Below are 22818 nucleotides of genomic sequence, written 5' to 3'. Positions count from 1 at the left end.
ATTCCTTTTAACTGTGTCATTACATGGGACTAAGGCTCTTGCTTGACTCCAGTTAATAGGATGGTCTAAATCTCTCATATGTACAAATAATGCATTCGATATTTGCCCAGTTCTCACAGAATATTGATGTTGCTTGAGACGCTGTGAAAGAGATTTGCCGGTCTGTCCGTAATAGACTTTATCACACTTTTGCAAGGTATTTCATATATGCAGCCTGGAAGATCTTTAGGAGAATTTTTGATTACTAAACTCTTGACATTAATATTACTGAAAACAACATTTATGTTAAAAAGCTTTAAAATTCTAGGAATATCTAAAAACCTTTCATCATAAGGTAATTTTAGAATGTTATGCTTACTAAATTCAAGTTTGTCATTAGTTGAATAAAATGTTTTTCTAGCTCTTTTCCATGCCACATCTACAAAAGTCCTTGGGTATTTAAGTTTCAATGCAATATCATAAATAGTTTTAATTTCAGCGTCAATAAACTGCGGGCTACAGACACGTAAAGCCCTTAGGAACATCCCAGAAAAAACAGAGAATTTAACATTTTGATGGTGATTGGAGTAGTAATGAACAAAAGAGGCAATATTAGTTGATTTTCGAAAGACTGAAAAGGTGAAATTTCTATCATTTCTATGGACAGTTACATCAAGAAAATTCAAATTACAATTTCTTTCTTCTTCTACAGTAAATTTTATAGAAGGGACTAAATTATTGGGATTATTAAGGAATTCCTGGAGGTTTTCGTGAACTGGCCAAGTACAGAAGATATCATCCACGTATCTAAACCAAATAACTTTTTGGGGCAAAATTCTTGGTAAGAGTTTTGTCTCAAAAAATTCCATGTAAATATTGCTAAGGACAGGAGATAAGGGATTACCCATAGCCATGCCAAACTTTTGTACAAAAAATTCCCCATTGAAACAAAATTTACTATCTTTGATACATAACCTTATGAGAATAATGAGATTTGCTACACTTAAGGGAATGTCATGACGCTCTAATTCCTCTTCCAAATATTCAAGTAAGTCATCTACAGGCACTTTTGTAAATAAAGAGACAACATCAAAACTAACCATATTAAAATCATAATTCAAATTTAAACTATTCAATTTGTTTATAAAATCAACATTGTTTTTAACATTCGTGTTAGAAATATTTCCTACCAAAGGAGTAAGAATTTTTACAAGCCATTTAGATAAATTATACGTAACTGAGCCCACTGAACTAATGATTGGTCTGATAGGGTTATTGATTTTATGTGTCTTGACTAAACCATACATGTAAGGTAGGGAGGCGCATTGCGGTGTAAACTGTTTAATTAAATGGTCCAAGCCCTTCAAAATGGATTTAATTTGTTTATTAAAATGGGAGTTAACTGTCTGTGTAGGGTCAGACCTCAGTTTCGTATAAGTATCAGTGTCATTTAGCAATGTCATTATTTTACTTATATAGTCACTTTTATTCATTATTACCACTGCATTAGATGATGGAAGTAGATGATGCGTTCCGTAAAAAAAAAATGTCTCCCGTGTGCCGGAGACGTTTCAGAGTGAGTGCGGGAGCGGAAAAAATATTTTTTTCAAAAAATCACAGCGCGCTTAGTTTTGAAGATTAAGAGTTCATTTTTGGCTCCTTTTTTTCATTGCCTGAAGTTTAGTATGCAACCATCAGAAATGAAAAAAATTATCATTATCATATATAAATAATGCGATATATGATAGCGCAAAAACGAAATTTCATATATAATTGTATTCAAATCGCGCTGTGCGCAAAACGGTTGAAGGTAACAAGTTCCTTTTTTTTTCGTTGTAATGTACACTAAATTGCAATCATTTTGGTATATAACAAATTGTAAAACAATAAAAGCAACACAGAGAAAATATTATCACAAAATAATGCATGAATCGTAACGCGCAGACGTAGACACATATTTGTTTCAAAAATTCACCATAAATCTAAATATTGTCCTAGAGACTTCCAATTTCTTTCAAAATGAAGACAAATGATTGAATATTACTATACTGTAAGAATATTAGCTTACAAATGCAGTTTTCGACCATATCTGACGAGTTAAAGTTGACCGAATGTCGAATTTTTTTATATATATTTTTTTATATGCAATTATTTCGGAAATAAGAAAAGCTACAACTTTCAAATATTTTTCGTTTTATTCTACATGAAATTGCGCACATTTTCATATATAAAACTCTATGAAATGCCTAATATGAAACGGAGCAAATATTCCGAGAATGGGACTTACGCATTTCGGAGATTTGTGGCGGAGAATCCGCGCGCGGAGGGAAGGAAAGTTTTTTTTAAAAATTCACCATAAATCTAAATATTGTGCTAGAGACTTCGAATTTGTTTCACGATGAAGATAAATGACTGAATATTCCTAGACTGTAAGAGTTTTATCTTACAATTGCGTCGACCATTTCGGTAGAGTCAAATTTGACCGAACGTGGTTTTTTTTCTATTTATCGTGATTTATATGCAAATATTTCGAAAATGAGAAAAGCTACAACCTTCAACTATTTGTTGTTGTATTATAAATGAAATTGCGCACATTTTCATATATAAAACGTTATGTAACGGCTAATTTAAAATGGTGCAAACATTACCACAATCGCACGTATGATTTTTTCGGAAGAGTTACCGCGCGGACATAAAGAAAATGTTATTTTTTTCATAAATTCACCATAAATCGAAATATTGTGCAAGAGACTTCCAATTTGTTGCAAAATGAAGGTAAATGCTTGAATATTACTAGAATATAAGCGTTTTTGATTTAGCTTACAATTGCGTTTTTTCGACCATTTCGGTAGAGTCAAAATTGACCGAAGGTTGAAAATTTGTCACTTATCATTTTTTATATGAAAATATTTCAAAATTGATAAAAGCTACAACCATGGGTTGTTTTTAGTTGTATTGTGCATGAAATTGCGCACATTTTCATATATAAAACTTTATGTAACGGCTAATTTAAAATGGTGCAAACATTACCACAATCGCATGTATGATTATTTTCGGAAGAGTTACCGCGCGGACGTAAGGAAAAAGTTTTTTCATAAATTCACCATAAATCGAAATATTGTGCTAGAGACTTCCAATTAGTTTCCAAATTAACGTAAATGATTGAATATTACTAAAATATAAGAGTTTTAGCTTACAATTGCGTTTTTTCGACCATTTCGGTAGAGTCAAAGTTGACCAAAGGTTGAAATTTTGGCACTTATCGTTATTTTATATGAAAAATATCTCAAAACTGATAAAAGCTACAATCATGAGTATTTTTTTGTTGTATTCTACATAACAATGCGCACATTTTCATATATAATAGTCCATGTAACGGCTAATTTAAAATGGTAAAAAAATTATGTCAATGTGACGAAATAATTTCCGAGATGTGTCACAGATACTTTTTAGTGCGGCAAGAAAGAAATTCGCGCTTGCGCGCCTGCGTAACGATTGTAAACAAAACAACACCTTGATCCGTGAAATCCCAGCATCCCCCAAGGCGCGTGATTCAAGAGTTTTTGGCTGGTAGGCCTAAAAGTATTTTTCCCCGAATTTAAAAAAAAACTTTTGTATGTCGACGTAAAATACGTCCATCGGCACCCGAGAGACAAAAAATGTCGACGTAAAATACGTCCAGTCGGCGTTTAAGGGTTAACATTGCCTCTTTTGTTCATTACTACTCCAATCACCATCAAAATGTTAAATTCTCTGTTTTTCTGGGATGTTCCTAAGGGCTTTACGTGTCTGTAGCCCGCAGTTTATTGACGCTGAAATTAAAACACTATTTATGATATTGCATTGAAACTTAAATATCCAAGGACTTTTGTAGATGTGGCATGGAAAAGAGCTAGAAAAACATTTTATTCAACTAATGACAAACTTGAATTTAGTAAGCATAACATTCTAAAATTACCTTATGATGAAAGGTTTTTAGATATTCCTAGAATTTTAAAGCTTTTTAACATAAATGTTGTTTTCAGTAATATTAATGTCAAGAGTTTAGTAATCAAAAATTCTCCTAAAGATCTTCCAGGCTGCATATATGAAATACCTTGCAAAAAGTGTGATAAAGTCTATTACGGACAGACCGCAAACTCTCTTTCACAGCGTCCTCAAGCAACATCAATATTCTGTGAGAACTGGGCAAATATCGAATGCATTATTTGTACATATGAGAGATTTAGACCATCCTATAACTGGAGTGCAAGCAAGAGCCTTAGTCCCATGTAATGACACAGTTAAAAGGAATATCATTGAATCTTGTTTTATCAGGTTGTTGGGTCCTTAAGCCAATTCTAAAATTCTTCGAGACTTTCTTGGCAGAAGAAACCTGGAGTCTTCTGCTAAAGAGCCAGCAAGGTGATTTGGTTCTAAATAATGACTTTGACTTTGGAAGAATTCAGTTGACTAGATATATTTTGAAAATTACAATTAACCTCACATTTACAAATTTCTTCGCTTATAATATTATTTTCAATTATGCCCAAGTTTCCATCAAAGATATTATCTAACGAAATGAGGGCACTTCAATTATGTTATGGTGGATCTGTCCAAGCATTTATACATAACTTGACCATGTTTGAATGTATGGCTTCCATCAACATAAACATAAACAGAAGAAACAGAAAGAAACACAAACACATAGATGATCACGCACTACTAAAATAAGGCCACCATTTTGATTCCGACTACTAGACCTCATGCTATATATATATATATATATATATATATATATATATATATATATATATATATATATATATATATATATATCTATATATATATATATATATATATATATATATATATATATATATATATATATATAATATACTTCTTCATTTGGGAGACAAGAATAAGGACTGGAAGCAGACCTCCTTCATTCTTTAACAAAAAGAGCGAAGGTAAAGTTTTCCCTTCTGTAGAGAGACTTCTACTGTGATAACAGGAGACCAAAGACGACTAGTTCAAGCTGAACTGGTTGTTCCCAAAACAGTAGCACTGGACAGGCATTCAAACTTTGCAGTGCTATCCATCCTGAACAGATGTTTGGTAAGATCCTAAGATTGAACAAAAAACAGTCTCTCCAATTTGAACTCTGAGGAGTAGACTCAATAGAATTCCACTTATTTCCTTGTTCATTCCAGTGTAACCAGGAAGCAGAGGGGAAAAAAGAGAGAAAGATTGACTGTTCTTGCCAGCTCTTCTCCAAACTTGTGGTGTTCTCATTGTCAAATGAAGCATTCATTTCCTAGAAATGTTTCGTTTGCATGAACATGAGTGAAAGTTGAGCAGAGTTAAATGCAGTGAAAGCTGGTGAGAACTTGCCACGTCTTACTACACATCTATCTTCTCTGTGATCGGACCTCATGAAGAGGACTACACAGAGGATGTCCTCCTATCTCCTTCAGATGCCTTGTCCCTAAGAACAGCGACATTGGTCTTGGCACCTGAAGAATAGCCATTACTGGCTTTCACAGGTGGGTCCTAGACACCAATGCGACCCAGTCCCTTCTGTCACCCTGCACCACTGTCAAGATGGATGGAGACAAGACTACCTATCATTGACTGTGGATGCACGACCCCCTTGGAGGTTGTACCCTTGGAGGGACCCATACACAAGTACCCGACACAGCCCTGGTTCCATGAGCAGCTTCCTTGGAACCAGAGACAGGAGAACAAAACTAGGTTTGAACTTCTTGGGCTCCCATGACACTATATTTTTGGGATAGCGTCCCGGTTCCCACTCCGGAGGAAGTAGGTGAGCCAAGGAGACAGCCAATTGCTCCTTCCCCAGGGAAAGGATGCAGACCTTTTGAAGTCTCACCAGGCAGAGAAAATACTTTTCTCTTCATAGGCTGTAAAAGCCTTTGAGGAGGGAGGTGAGGAGGTGTCAGACGACGAAGACAATAACCCCCGTAAAAATTCACCGCAACACTGGAAGGGATGATGCTATGTCATGGCAAGGGACCGCACTGATCAAGAGCAGAGAGTTCGTTTGGTAGAGCCGAGCACTTGGCCTCATCAGAGCCAAGTTGAGTAAATTGAGTAGATCACCACTACATAATTATGAGTGGTAATCGTCAACAAAGAGAATAAAGAAGGATTCTGTGTCTGCTGTCCGATGTGTTTAGACCCTAAGGTCCAAGACACAATGACAGTACTTGACCATTTACCTAGGTGTTGCATGCAATACCTAGCTCTGCATAACTCCGAACCAGACTGAAGAGAAGCTCATAAGTACAGGTAAAGGCTTGTCTTGCTTTCCAATCACTCATGACAGTGAGCGCTCGGCAAGTACTAGAATTCGTAAGAATTCCCACGCTCGGCGACAAAACCCAACTCTTGTAAGACAATAAATAATTGGGCAAACCTTGTCTCACTCTGGTGCTCAGCAATATGATGAAACCAAGCACTCAGTGAGCGCCAGCAAAACCAAAGGATCCAGGCACTCGGCGAGACTCCCAATTATTGTAATAATTATTGGGAATACTTGTTGCCTGAGTGTTGGGAAATCTCAGAAAACCAAATATCTCTGAGAACGCCAGAAATTCCAAGGAATTTAATGGCTTAGCGAGACTTCTGATTTATTTGCAAATTATAGAAAACCATAACACTCTGAAAATGCCAGAAATTCCAAGGAATTCGAGCATTCAGCAAGATTCCTGGGTATTGTAATTCTCGTCGCACCCGAGTTTTTGCAGATCATAGAAGACTAAACAATCGGAGTGCTAGAAATTCCTAAGAATCTAAGTGTTCGGCGAGACCCCCGAATTTCGCCAAATGATCATCGGTGAGGGGCCCCTCCTAGACTCCTGTAGAAATCGAGGAGGAACAGGCATACAAACCAGGTCTAAATGCGAGCATTTAAGACTGATCGATGTGGACGTACATCTAATGGGACCCTAAGACCCTTCCAGGAACATAGTTCACAGACACTGAATACTATGGAGAACACTCTGCAGGATCCCTCCTATTCACCTTGCCCCTCCCGGTGTAGCCATAGGAAGTAGAGGGAATAGGTGAGGAAGATTGGACGCTCTCACTTGTCTTGCTAGCAGAACTAGCAGGAGAAGCGAGTTGCAGGCAGCCATCAACCTGCGGTGATGGCCACTGCACGAGTCTAGGAGAGTGTTCTTGCCCTGGAGAAACGCTTTCCCAAGGAGGGTTATGAAACTCTCGCACCGCAGGAGAAATGTTCACCGCCACTGAGACTGGTCACATGGTCTGGGTGGAGTTGAGCATGCACCTGACTGGCGAAGGCCGGTACCATCCTCCAATGCGTCCAAGTCCTCGTCGACGCCAAAACCTGAATGGGGGACCCCCTACCGATCTCACTGCGTCAACGCCTTCCTGCAGATTCCCATCCGCTCCATATTGGCGAACACGCATTTGGCATCCTGGAGTCTCTTGGGCAGCAGATGGTGGAACTTGGCGTGCATAGGTGGCACCGTAGTAGAGATGTGATGGTAGATCCCGTGTTTGGCCAGGGTTCCGGCCACCTGACGAAGCTCTGGTTTGAAGACGTCAGGGAACTCTCACAGGAGGACGCCCTACTTGTACAGCACGAGGGAGCATAGGGGGTATGCTAGGTCTGGCAGCGAGTGGTCGGGAATGGCAGGTCCCCGTGTCGAATAGATGTTTGCAGCAAACATCTACTAGAAGTCCATGCTATGCCAGGAAGTCAGCACCCAGGAGAAGAACCTTGACTTTTGCAATGATGAAGGGCCAGTTGTAGGTTGGGTCCAGGATGGATATTTTGAGGGTCCAAATCCTATAGCAGCAGATGGAACTCCTGTTTGTGGCCACTAGTGAGGCCACAATGTTGGGTGTGCAGCTGCAGTCCTCCTCCGACAGCGGGAAAACCAACTGCATCATCCCTGTGTCCACTAGCACCCTACGTCCGGATATGTCAATCTCGTGACATTGGCTGCAAATCCCGCAGACATGGCGGGCCATACACTCCCTATTGTTATGTCCAAACCTCTGGCACTCAAAACACCCCAGAGGTTCAGGAATAAAGGTATTTTCCGAGGGCCCCAAGGTCTATAAAGGCTGGTATGTCACTCTTGAAGGTGGCTTCAACCTTCAAGGTTTCCTTTTCTGTTTTGTCCTTATTATTCTTTACTGTACAATGTGTAGCAGTCACTATGCCAGGCACTTCCAAAATCCGTTCCATGGTAATGTACTTCGAGACTTTGCAAATCATCCCCTTTGACATCATTTTAGCTGGGTCCAACCGGAGGCACGAGGGATCCTTCTTCAAGAACCTCTGCAGACTGTTGATCTTTCGGGGAAATTATAAATTTCCCTCTCAGGTTCGCTCTGACTTGCAGATTCGCTTCTGGGTATTTTTTCTTGAGTGTTAACACAACAGGTAGAACATTTGGTCTTGCAAAGCCACTGCTCTGAATATCGGAAATGCTGGAAAGTTGATGCTGCTGGTCATAATAGGTGCTGCAGATGTTGAGGGGTTTGAGAAGTTGATAACGCTCATAAGAGCTTTTTTCTGCTTCTTTTGGACTTTCTAGAAGCCCTGTTCATCGAGGGAGAGCGGATCCACCTGCTGGGGGCCAGGAGATCAACAATCTGTTTCTTTACATACACATACATAAGAATGAATGCAGACATAGTCTATGTACACTCGGCAAGGAAAGTCAGGATACAATTGTTTAAAATCTTATGATATATATTGCTCAATAATGCCACACCTGGCAACTCTAGAAAGGGGGCAGAGCTTCAGAATCATAGCCATAGCCTTTGTTGCTTTCTAGATTTCCACTAACTTTATACCATAAAGATTTTGTAGAAGTCCTATAATCATTTATACTTGAGTGTAGAAACAGGCTCTATATTATTCGTTAATGTTGGTTTGGTAACATCAGTTCAGGGTAGAATATCGATCCTCCTATTTTAAAACCTACTGTGAAACCTTACTTATGAGTAATGTTTGACACTAAACTGATGTAAAATTCATGCGTAATTGAAGACAGATCTTAAAAAATGAGTGGAAATGTTTTAAAATTTGGACAGTACTTGTGGAAATCGTGAGGAACAATACAGTAAAGACTGAAATATTATGTCAAGAGAGCACAGGCCTATCAATAGATACTTAATTCATTGTATTTACTTTAAGAGATTGGGTGATAATATTTTTTTCAAATGTTTCAAAAGTGGAGAGAGAGAGAGAGAGAGAGAGAGAGAGAGAGAGAGAGAGAGAGAGAGAGCAAGCATAGGCCTATCTATAGAGATACTTAATTCATTATATTTACTTTGAGAGATTGAATGATAATATTTTTTCAAATGTGTTTTAAAATAGGGGAGAGAAGAAGAGAAGAGAGCGAGAGAGGAGAGAGAGAGAGAGAGAGAGGAGAGAGAGAGAGAGAGCAAAATCTGCTTACGTGAAAGCATAGGCATATTTACAACTACTTAATTTCATAATATTTGCTTTGGGAGATTGAGTGATAATATATTTATATATTTTTTAAAAGTATCTTTTAGAAGTGGGAGAGAGAGAGAGAGAGAGAGAGAGAGAGAGAGAGAGAGAGAGAGAGAGAGAGAGAATTATAGTTTTGGTGACAGACTTGTGATGGGGAAAGGCAGAAGAAAGAGCGGCGAGTCAGTGCCCAGATACCTGGGAAACAGGGTGATATGGCTGCCAAGTTCATGACGCACTGTGCTAGATAAAATTTGAAGGATTATAATATTCAAGTTAATTCTCTAATAAATTCATACCCTAATCTTGATTTCATGCAACAGTTGCCGTAAGATTCATAGATTGTAAAAACAAGTGGAAAATTTCAAACACAGGCTGCGGTCATTCTTGCTCTCTTGATATAGTCTCTACTTTTGAAAATCCGTTTTCATCCACAAATCATTCACGAAAAAAGCTGCATTAAGTAAAAATATTTATTACCACAATTAACTCAATATGTATTGCACAGACAATAAAAGTTTTATATCGTGCAAAAAATGCTGTGCTGGGAGATCTTTCAGCCTTGCGGCAAGGTACTGCAGTCGTGTAAGCTAACTATGAACTGCTTTGTAATGGAGCATTTCTCAGAAAATCTTTGAGCTGACAAGCTACTTTAACCTTGATAAAGATTTTTTGTTAAAGACAGCAGCTTTGTAAACAGCAACTAGCATGTCAACATCAAAGTAATCAAAGTGTGAAATCCGTTAAGTAAGCCAGTATCCAGTGATATTGCGCTTTCCCGCTGAAAGTTCTAGGGCTCCTCCTCACATCATAGAAAATGCTCTTGTAGATGCAACTAGATTTGCTCAACCTACCTTAGCTGTCGCAACATTGACTGCCATTGACATCAGCGAACTTTAAACGCTTTGGAATACAAACATAAATTTGTAGAAACTAAAGTAATTACATTCACCACTTACGATAATGCAACAATATTCCCGTTCATGAAGGAAAACGAGTAAATATTGTCGTCATGATACATAGTACTACAATCAGAAATTCACATTCTATCTACCAGATCTCTATGAACGAATACATCTGAGAAATTCCAATTACTTCGAACGTATATCGTGTTTTTAAGTATCTGAACGATTTTGTTTTGCAGTTTTAACTTATATGATATAATTTGCAATGTATTTTCATATTCTAGAGTAGATTTAGCGAGATTATGTCTTTTCATTTAAAACAAATGGGAAATTTGATGAACGAAAGGTAATGAAAACTGTATCCTGACTTTCCTTGCCAAGTGTACATACTTTCCATGCCGAGTGTACATTTCATTTCAATCGTCATCGGTGTCAAGGAATATAGCTCATCCTCTTCATCGCCATCAAAAGTAACTATGACAGATTCCACACTGTCGTCAAACTTCTTGGTTCGCCCAACAGCACCTTTTCAAATGTAAAATAGATTAGGGGAAAAAACTATCACTTAGGAACACTTGGGTTTAATGATAGTTATGATAATATCACTATAATTTCACTTAAAATTGTCACTGTTGTGAAATTTGTTGCATAAGGCTATACATAAAAAGATTTGCGGTAATAACTACCTGTTAAGACTTATTTTCAGTGCTCCAGCTTTCCTTTCTTTGTTGAACATAATAAAAGTCGGAGTGCAATCACATATGGCACCCATTTTCGCATCTAAGCAAATTGGCCATGGGCAGCGTAATTGTAGCAAACCTTCAGTACCCAGTGACAAACCACTTTTTGGGATCGCATGCCACTCTTGACTCACAATCATCCTCAACTAAATATAATTCATTATATTAAGTTACCTTCCTTGCTTCACCTATTCTTCACTTCGTCCCTCTCTCAACCTAATATAATCCAATATATTATCTTGCTACTTTCCATGTTTCTCTTACTCTTGGCTCACTTCCTTTCTCAGCCTAATATAATGCATTATATTATCTTCCTACCTTCCTCGCTTCAGCTACTCTTGACTTACTCCCTCTCTCTCTCAACCTAATATGTGCCATTATCTTGGTATCTTCCTTGCTTCACCTACTCTTGACTCACGCCCTTTCATAACCTGATTTTATACATTATATTAACTCCCAAATACTTATATTTATCAACTGCTTACATTCTTCAATCAAAATCTCTTGTCCACCTTCCTGCTCTCCAATTACCATTATAATGTTACTCTTGTTACTCTTTCAAACATTTACCCTCATCTTCATCATGTGAACACTAATTTTTCACTAGTTTGTGCAGATTCTCTTCACTGTCCCTAGTCATTACTACATCATCTGCAAATCTGCCATTCCACACTAAATTAGCAAAGCATTTCTTATGCCACAACTTACCACATATTTGAAATTTCCTTTCACTAACTTCCCACATGGAAGTATAGCACATGATTGTTCCCAACCCAATTTTACAGCTAAAATATCACTCACTCATCAACATATTATTAATCATAGTTTGCTTTCATCACAAAAATGTTGAACTGATCTCAGCAATCTAAACCATGCATCGTCCATTCCCTGTCTAGCAACTACTTCTATCATAAACTTTTTCTAGGTTCAATGTTGAAACCTACGCTGTTCTTTTAACAGTATTCCATCATCTGTCTTACTTTCTCAATGAAAATCCCAAGCTATATTTTCTCTGATACATCAAGTACAGTTTTTCATTACCATACTCACAGTTTTCTCTGTTACGTTTATCTGCATACAAAATGATAATTATTCTTCTCACCTACTCCACCGAATCTGTTCTGTTATCCAGACATACCTACTTTACAAACACTGGTCATCATTGTTTTCTGTTATAGCCTATCTCCAAATACATTATCTTAAGTTTTCATTTTACATTTCTTGTCTCATTGGTTTCTTTATAGCTATCTCCAAGTACATTATCTTAAGTTTTCCTTTTACATTTCTTGTACCTTCAGGCTGAGTGACAAGAGTTAGATACAACCATGGCTAACGACTTAGAGGAAATCAAATGGATTGACCAAATCCTGGTTATAACCTTCAGAGAGGCCAGGGATGCTAGTGCATCCTTCATTTCACGTTCCTGGATAGCTAAACATTAAAAGAGATGAATCCTCTGTTAAAAGAAACTGGAACAAAAATCCATATGATTGTCATCGCGAAAAGAGTGAGAATCTTGGAAGGCCTGAAGTCCTTTCTCAGGAGTCAAAAGACATCATAGCTGAGGCAGTGGGTAGACCAAGAAAGTCTTTACATAAATTGGCACTTGAACTAGAAACAAAAAGGGGTAAGAAGAGAAGTTATAGTGCTGTATGTCGTGAGTTGAAAAAATCTGGTATCAAGCCATTTCATGTTATCAGCAAGCCCAACATCACTCAGCAATAGAGAGAAGACTGTGCATGGTTTTGTGGTTCATTTTATTAAAGATTGGGATGAAGCTGACTTTCTCCATGTTGCCGCATCAGATGAACTCTTCATTTACACAGTCAGGACGCCAAATCATAAAAATGACGTGTGCTATCGCCAAGTTGTGAAATTTCTTGAATATTAGGGAATTTTTCTGTTTCACAGCCAAACGGTTAATGTGGATCATCAAAGAAAAAGGACTTCAGAGAAACTTTGCTTACTGGAGGAGTATTTCCTTACTCAAAGATCCTGAAAATGTGTTATCTGTAAAGAAGTCACATTTTTGCATGATAAGGCACCATGTTTCAAGGCTCTTCGACACATAACTGCTTCAAAACAGTGGTACAGATTTCTTTTCGTCAAGTGAATTTCCAGGTAGCTCCCCTGACCTTAATGTGTGTGAAAACATTGGTAGTATCTTAAAGGATCGTGTTGAATCACGCACAGTAAACTATGATGGTATACCAATCCTCGATGACCTGTGAAGAGAGGTGACCGAAGTGCTCAGGGAAATGGAGTTTGAGTCTCAGCTTTTTTGCGATTTGCTGAAATCATACCCCTCAAGAATGCAGGCTGTGGTACAGGCAGATGGAAGCCACACAAAATATTAAATACTCAGATAAACTTAAATAAATACCTGTTCTGAATTACTTTTGTTTTTGTCTATATCAATTTCAGTTTATGCTGTAGAGGGGCAGGTGGGGCTCTAATTTCGAAACACCTATATATAGTATATATATATATATATATATATATATATATATATATATATATATATATATATATATATATATATACACACACATACACACACTCACACAAACACACACACACACACACACACACACACACATATATATATATATATATATATATATATATATATATATATATATATATATATATGTATTATGCCTCCTTGTTTTCAAAAATGTATTGCCTTCTAACTAAATTATCTGTGACACGTGTGAATGTCTGCCTTCAAAATCTCTAATCTAGCCCACGGGCATTTTTTAATTTTTTTAAAGTGAATTGGACCTTATGTTAATCCTGTAATGTCAGTTTGTATACTAAGCCTACTTGTATTGTGTTTTTGCTCTGTTCTGATCAGTTGTGCCTCAAGTAAAGGGTCATGTAGACCGAAGATATCGGCATTTCTCGTCTTTTTATTTTTCCTCTGTGGCATTAACTTTATACATAGCATCACGTTTTATATATTTCGTGACCAAGTTATTCATATATAAATATATATATATATATATATATATATATATATATATATATATATATATATATATATAAGAATTCTCAGTTTACATAATTCTGCTGAGGCCTCCATAAAACAGAGCTTCAGTAGGACTGATGCCTCACTTTCAGGAACTGCGAAATGAAGAAAGGGGAATGTTTGAGGCAGCCAGAAGTGGAAGGTACTCATCACCCTATAACGGAGTGGAGACGCTGCTGAAAAAATATTCCTTCCCAGTGACCATCTCTGACAAAAATGGGCGCTCATTCATCCATTATGTTGCATCAGCCTCTTCGGAGAACGGCCTTCCTGCCTGGAGAAAAGAGGAGATCAGCCTCCTGCTTTCTAACCCCGAGCATTACATAAATGCAGTTGATTTTCAAGGTTAGTGTGACTTGACCCTACTAGCTTGAGAATAGAAATATTATACTGAACATCTTTTATTAAGGATTCCATTTTTGGCTACTTTTATTCTATTTCCTGTAATGAAATATTTTATTCTGCTTAAAACTGTTTTGTAACCATAGAACTCTACTGCAGGAAATACGGCTCTCCATTGCTTAGCATCAAGACCTAAGAACAGTAACGAAAATGCACAATTCCGGTGGAATGGCCCACCGATGACACTGGAAAATATTTGGCTAGACATGGCCAAATTATTTCTCAATCACTGTTCTGATCCAAGAATTGCAAATCATCTAGGTGTTTTGGCCAACGAGATTGCTACAGACAATGGGCATCATGAACTTGCGGTTTTACTCGAGAAGGTTTGCTGTTACAAAATTTATAAAGTCTTTCCATTTCACTAAAAGACCAAATCAGATGTCCAACAAGTCATTATATCAGACAACCTAGCAAAGGTAACAATTCCTAACCCTAGGTACCTTATGATTTCAGTTGTACTTTGGTAGGCCCAAAATACAATGCAAATCTGTTGTTTTGGCACTCTCAGCAGGGAGAACCAGGATTAATGATGGTTTAATTGTGGATCCTCTTTCCCAAATGGTTTACAAAAGGATCTTCAGTTTTTCGAACATCTCGTATGTAGGTTACTTAAAATTTCATTTCCATTTGTGTCTGCAAGTATTGAAAGGATGGTCTGGCAGCCCAGGGCATTTTCCCAAATTAGTATCCAGACCTCATTACCCAGTATAGATGGTAAACCTCCCAAGGAAATTCTCACACTGCCTGAGTTACCTGCCAACATGTTCCATTAGAATCAACAGGCCTTCTCCCATCACACTTTGAGGATATTTTGTTTATATTCGACAGGGAGTTTAAAAGTAAAGTTGCCAGATACGTCTCCACACCGAACATGCCAGCAACTTCAATTTACCAAACAACATAGGAAGTGTTTTGTCACAACTGTCACAGAAAAGAAGTCTCCCATTTCAACACACTCCCCTCACTAGCTAACTTCCTCATTGACCTCTTAGGAAAACAAAAATTATTAAAGGTAGGAACTGAATTTCAAGAACATTTTGGAAATGAGGCTCCAAGAAAGCACTGCAAGAGAGCATTTCTACAAGACTTGGATTACTCTTATATTTGCAAGGATCATTTTTTTCCCCATTTTGATAAACTCTAAGGTCCTTCCTGGTAGGTAATTGTACTTTTACTCCCATCTTACTTCTTTTAACTATAAGAAATACCTTTCTGATTTGGACTTTTCATAGCGTTCAAATTATACATTGCCATTATGCGAACTTCCAAATTATTATAGTAATTAAGTAGTTTGACAATATAATCACATTAACTACAAAACTTTTTCACAATCTGGGTTCTAGTAATGCTGAACGGATAGACTCTTGCGGGGCAATGGTTTACATCAATAAACATTTTATTTGAGCACTAATCATGTACAAAAAAGTTCATGGTATTCACAGGATCAACCAAATTGAAATTGAAATATGCAAAATGACCCATTTTGTTATCAGAAGTCTTTGTAATGGAATTAGAAAACAGAAGAACTTTGAAATTTTGAGCCTAAGATTTAGAACTGAAAGAACTAACAAGATAACTAACGAGACTTCTATTAAACCAACAGAAATGTGAGGAACTGGGAGAAACGGACCTTGAAACAACACACCATTTTGAAGAGTTGGTAGATGCTGCAAGAAAAGGAGAGACATTAGAAATTATATCACTTTTAAATAGAGGTGTGCCTCTTCTGCCTGTCTATGCACGTGCTGATCCTCTGGTGGAAGCCATTCGATATAATCGAAGGAACACAGTCATCCTACTGATAGGCGCAGGGGCTCCACTTGCTAACCAAAATATCGGCAATGTGACACCTCTCGAAGCAGCCCATACCACCGCCGGATCTCTAGCCATTATCCCAGCTCTCGTAAGAAAGGTGATTTTATCCTTTTCTCTCTTCTCATTCGAACGTATTTCTTATCCTTATTTAATTTTAGTGAAAAATTTAAGTACTGGGAGAACAAGATAATGGTTTAAACTAGAGATTTTACAATGAACATTAAATCCTGGAGATCTTTCATTCTTCGTAACTGTAATCTACAAGTAGTTATTCTAAAACTTAAGGTAAAAATAGGCTTACTAGCACTTGCTACCAAACAGAACACTATTTATATGGAAATTTAGGATCTTTGCACACTGGTTGTTGAGGTTTAAGATTGACATTTTAATATTTATAATCTTCCTACCTCTGTTTGCATTTGCTGAATAGTCGAGCATATTTGTACCACATCCTTTACACCTGTGTTTACTACAATACACCTGACAGACAAGAGTAGTTGACAATTTTTCATCATCAAATTTCCCATCCCAAATCTATTATATAGTGACAATTTCACTAATCTGTAGCCTTCAATTTAGTATTATGAGATGCAAGCTGATTGCCATTGATGAGATGGTCGATACTCAGTAGGAGTATTGGTTAAATCGACAGCTTTCAGCCTATCCTAACAGTCAAATCGCCAGTATTTAGTGTCTATAATTCGATCTTCCTTCTAAGAACTTAACAGCTTCTATTCTTTTTTGCATTATCCTCTTCTTTGAAGTTCAGCTGTCCATAATTTTTTCCTGATCCTCTCGACAAGAAACATCTATGCCTAATGTAATGTGAGCATAGCAGCAGTTAGGTGATTGAATATAGAATTTCCCATTAATAATAATCTTGAGTTTGAAAGTCTTCCAGTAAATTTTATTATTATTTATTTCTTTTTTACTAAACTTAGGCAATTTTTTTTCCTCCTCAACTGTTTTACTTCCTGACTGGAGTTTCTGATGCTGTCTCATCCTCACATAGTTTAGTTTTTATTATTTGACTTCACTATACACCACTCTACTTACAGTGACTTGCGAGGAAACTTATCATCTTGACTATACATAGTATACAGTGTTTCTTGTATTTTCCTAACCTCTCATGATTCTGGCTAATCCTAAGAATATCTCTCCATATTTGACTTCGTTATTGTAGTACCTGTGCCTCCGACTTTTCTCACCAAACAGTTTGCTAAAATCCTGAGGTCCTTTCTTTTGTGGTTTCTCAGGATTGAAGTATTACCTCAAGTCCCAAAATACTGCGCTGGCAACGCTGTGAACATTTTCAGAATTTTAGGGATTAAGCTAAATGCTTTGACTTGGGTGTTAAATGTACTGTGTAAAGTCAGAGAGAGAGATGATGAGGTTGAGAGCGAGAGAGAGAGGAGAGAGTGAGAGAGAGAGAGAGAGATAGAGAGAGAGAGAGGAGAGAGAGAGAGAACCTGAAGACTGACTGAGTAAAAAAAGTTATTTGAAGGATTTTATAATATACTACGCTACTGGGTACTTATTTAGAACACCCGTTCATTGGATATACTACTATTCAGTATATATGTAAAAAAGGCCCCATGTCAAAGCGAAGTCGAAAAATGATGTAACCTCCAATCTGCCAAATATCATTTGGTTTCAGACCTTGTCTTCCAATCGATGATGCATGTCGAGTTAAAATCTTCAATCATAATTTGAAGCATAGCCTCCCACCCCTAGCCTATTTGTTACAATCTCCTTGTTACTTCAGAGAATCTCAGATTTTTAACAATTTATAATTTTTTAAATCTTTACTATGTCACCATTAATCTTATAAGCATGTTAAAACTGATGTCCAGAGAGCAAAGCTGTGTGAAATGCTAAAAAGAAAAAATTCATGGAGTGAAAAAAGAACAAAGTTCAAGAGTGACATTACCGATTACCAAAAATAGAAAAACCTAGGGTTCATTTAAGACTACTTTAAATCTTAAACAGACTATATTAACAGTCGATAGCTGGTAGAGGAGGCTCAATGGTAACAAGAAAACTGGCTCTTAACAGGTGAAGAAGGTACAATATGGAACTACATGTGTGTCTGTTTTTGTTCATCCTGTTCCAGTCTTCGTTGCGACCAAAAGAGCCTCCTTTTTTGCACTGGCGATAGTAAAGACATGTATCGTTTGTGTGCTGGACAATCAGCTGCAGGAGAAACTTGGCTCTGGGTATAGTATTCATTACTTCCTCCTACTTTTTTCATTAGTTTCCCAATGTTTAACTCAGTCCAAAATAATGATTACTCTCCCTGTGGTGCTACCCACCTTTCATTCTTCACTTCTGATTTATTTGAAATTCTTATTCATCTGCCGAAACTTGCATGTCATGTAAATGGAATTTTGATTTCGGACGCCAGTAGACTTCCGCTTCCAAATTTGGGGTGATGTTAGGACGAAATTCATTTTACTACAAAGGAAAATGAAGCCATGTAAAGTTTATCGTCCTGGATACATTTCTAACTGCTTGTGAAAGCTCTGAGCTAAATTCTTAAGTTAAGTAGTTTTTTTTCACATCATTTAAGATTCTCAAAAGAACCATATTCTTTGCAAACTAATGAAGTGGGATACAATACCTTTATAACTGTATTTTTTTTCTAATGAAAGTTCTCTTGTATATTCATAGGTATACTGTGACAGACTTCGCGATGAAGGATCGAGAATAATCCTTGAACATGCAGATACAATGAAAGCTTTTATGAACAGTGTCATTACTGCTGGTTGGAAAGCTAAGTGGGAATTCAATTCTAATACAGGGGAAGAAGAAACAAACAAAGAGGCTCAAGAATTGTTATTGCAGGCAGTGGAAAAAGGTTGTTACCTATTTTGCCAGGTGTTATCGCAGGAAGATGTACATCTGCATTCACCAAATAAAGAAAGTAATGCTTTTTGTAAAGCAGTGGAAAATAAGCAAGTGCACACACAACTTTCTTTATGTAGAGATCTGAGAATGTCCCCAATGACATTTACTTCATCAGCTCTCGAATCGCTTAATAAAGATCTTAGAAAATGTATTCTGAATGGACAGTTCAGAATCCTCAGAAATACTGTCCTTTATGGGAGATTAAAAATTAACAATGAAGAGTGCAAACAAATTCTTGATATTTGGGAACACAAAAAATCCACAGAAATCGTGCAGCCACCAGACACGTTATTGTACACTATAGTCCAAAAAGGACTAGATGTCATACTGTACGTCCTTATGACGAAGTGCAAATCTTTTGATATAAACAAGGAAATTGACTTCTCCAAGAGCACTCTCCTCCATGTTGCAGCCATGAATGGACAAATCAATATGATTGAGTTCCTACTTTTCCGCAAGGCGAAGCTTGATCTGGTAACAGTAGGTGGGTATACAGCGGCTCATCTTGCCGCCCTTGGGGGTCACAAAGAGGCCCTTTTATATATTGAAGAACACACGAAGAAGAACAAAATTAATGTAAATGTTGAATGTAAATGTCAAGTAGGGCTCACTCCATCAGAACTTATGGCTAATTATTCTACAGTTTGCAAGAGTCTCACACTCCCCGTAATGTCACATGAAGATGCACTTACTGTCATGAATGCAAAAACGAATTCTGAAAAGGCCTATGAGATACTGAAAAGGAAAGGAGAAGCACTGAACATAACCAATCCACAAGCTTTGTTTGACTGTGTGGAAAAAAATACCTTATCCAGTGAGGACATGATTTGCATCTTGAAAACAATCAGAGAAGAAGTTGGCAAGATCTGCAATGGCCTAAAAAATTCTGACTTTGGTGGAAATCTGTCACTCATGGGGCCATTGCAAGAGGAAACTGAAATATTTACATTGCAAGAGGAAACTGAAATATTTAATGTCTCAGATGTACATTTCACTTTAGAACTGGAGGCATTTCATTGCTTGGATCACACTGCAACTGTAACTTATGAAGAAAAAGCAAACAACAACCTTTCCACATTCGTACTTCGTCATAATTCAAAACCAGAACTTTTCAAAGGAACCAATTTTATTTGGGAATTTTCTAAGGCTATGGAAACTGCTCTTCTAAGCTATAAGAGTTCACCAGATGAAATCTCTTTATGCTCCCCATTTCTCACCACTCGTCTTTCTGAAGTGTCTTTCTGTCTGCTCTTGAAAAAGGATGAATATTTCATAAAAATTGCTGTGCACGTGCTGCCCGTCATAGCGATTTCCTTTCCAAAGGAAAACAGAATCAAGGAAGGTTACGAGGAATATATCAAAAGCAATAATGGTAAGGCACAGATTTGCCTTCTTAACTCTGATGACTCTGATGGAGAGTGGATCTTTCATCCACACCTTTTTGAAAAGTATATATTTCAAAACCTAAATGAAAGCCAAAGAAAGGTCAGAACAGCATGTCACCTTATTTCAAAGCTCCTGAATCCATGGCCATGGGCTCCTCCTTTCAGAGCAAAGCATTTTATCAGACCATGGCACACATTATCTGTGGGGGTTGAATTTCTTCAGCCAGAAGCTGTCAATTCTCTCTTCCTGAAGGAGTGTACCAAAAACAGTTCTCCTTGGACGGATGATACGGTGTTCCAAAAACTTCTCTCCTTATACCAACATGCAGCTGAAAAAGATTCCTTGGGGACGTGGACTGTACATGAAACTATTGAATCTTCAATTTTCCTTCGAGTATATTATGAAAACTATGACTCAGTTTGTGGTGTAATAAGATATTTGGAATACTTGAAAAACGAAAGGGATCATACATGATTTGAAGGAAAAGATAAGACAATCAAGGCTCTGCTGGTGTGACAGGCTTCTGAGAGCAGTCTGTACTTTTTTCGAAAAATCTGTCAACTACTATTCGTCACAATTTGTTACACCACTGCTCAGGAAAGAAAGAAAGAGAACAAAATGGAAAAATCAGAAAAACATTGTCTGTACAGAAGAGTATGACTTTCAATTGACACTTTTAAGTAAATCTGGGTAATTCATTGGTCAGCAATCCAAGATTTTTAGATGGTGACGCGCCTCCAGCACACGATCAATGAAGATCTAATGCACTAAACTGGCTGGCATGTCCACAACCTTGACTTAATTTAAAGAAATTAAAGAGCAATTTTGATTTAGTGAAGTTTCTATTGTTTGAGACTTTGAATTCAACAAACATTCTATACAGAAACCAGTGATGCTTTCCAGTTTGTGGGAATGGTGTTTTGAATGTGACTGAAAAAGACTGGATTTTGTAACCAGAGTTTTGTTTCTTACGTACGTGTAATCATTTTTTAAAACAAGCATTTCCGTGTGGAACAAAGGGATGGACATCAACTGAGCAGCTAAATTTGAAAGATGCTCGTGACTCACAACCCAGTGGTATTTGAGGACCTAAAAGTACCTACTAGCTGTGAAATCTCAATGTTTCTTATTTGTGATTTTCGTGAACACAAATCTCTGACTTCCTATGGAAAACCTCTATAGCATAGGAATAGACGTTCTACTCTCATTCGTTTGATTCTGGCAAAGAGGTGAGCTGATGCCAACACTACTTGTCATTTCCTCCAGTTACAAAAGGGAGGTTCAGTCAGATACCTACGTACATAGTCCGAACGGGAATTTAAGTTACTGGAGTAGTGATTCAAGCAGCTCTATGGAATTTTAATATTGTCTTAGTTTTTTCAGTCGCGTTTCCATATAAACACCGCTCTTCATTTACTTTTCAGTCACTTTTATTCGCTAAAGTTTAGCAAGTCATAAAATGAAACAGGTTATAGATATCCATTCTCGAGCGGACTTTCGCTCTAAGTCGAGGTGAAATACCACAGAAAAATGATAGCCAGAAATCCAAGCGCTTGGATTTCTATCATTTTCCTGTGGTATTCGCTTATTGAATAAAATCACGTGCATCTGCTGTGATTTTTAAGCATATATATATATGTATATGTATATATATATATATATATATATATATATATATATATATATATATATATATATATATATATATATCTATTATATATATATATATATATATCTATATATATATATATATATATATATAGATATATATATATATATATATATATATATATATATATATATATATATGTGTGTGTGTGTGTGTGTGTGTGTGTGTGTGTGTGTGTGTGTGTGTGCACGAAAGAGGGAGAGAGAGAGAGAGAGAGAGAGAGAGAGAGAGAGAGAGAGAGGAAATAGCCATGTTGAAATTAAAATAATGCTAGAAATTTGCTCAAGATGTTAGATTTTGAGTTTGTTATATCTCCTTGCACATTAGAAGCAGTTTTTACTGAAACTAAACCCCTCCCTCAACAATTGCAATCAGCACAAACTGATATGTTTGAGTGCTTAACCCAGATCAAAGTTATAGAGCAGAATGTTACTGAAATTCGAGCTAATGACAGAGGCTTCCAAAAATGTTTCTAATCTGCCACAGAAATTTCAAGTCCT

The 22818-nt window shown here is 37.0% G+C and overlaps 1 protein-coding gene across 3 annotated transcripts in view; it reads left to right on the top strand.

Annotated features, from left to right (window-relative positions):
- LOC135201052 (uncharacterized) overlaps positions 1-22265 on the top strand; it is a 72865-nt gene extending 50600 nt beyond the window's left edge. For 2 of the 3 annotated variants that reach the window (XM_064229903.1, XM_064229901.1), the window contains 4 exons: positions 14229-14481; positions 14638-14864; positions 16145-16453; positions 19027-22265. In XM_064229903.1, the coding sequence (XP_064085973.1) occupies positions 14229-14481; positions 14638-14864; positions 16145-16453; positions 19027-21123 (2886 nt within the window). In that variant the 3' untranslated portion in view covers positions 21124-22265. The remainder of the gene's footprint in view (positions 1-14228; positions 14482-14637; positions 14865-16144; positions 16454-19026) is intronic. The other variant, XM_064229902.1, reaches the window with a different exon arrangement.
- The last annotated feature ends 553 nt before the right edge of the window (positions 22266-22818 follow it).

Source organism: Macrobrachium nipponense, chromosome 27 (assembly GCF_015104395.2).
Source record: "Macrobrachium nipponense isolate FS-2020 chromosome 27, ASM1510439v2, whole genome shotgun sequence".
Lineage (NCBI taxonomy): Eukaryota > Metazoa > Arthropoda > Malacostraca > Decapoda > Palaemonidae > Macrobrachium > Macrobrachium nipponense.
The sequence above is the reverse complement of the archived record's forward strand: the minus strand, read 5'-3'. Positions and strand labels throughout refer to the sequence as shown.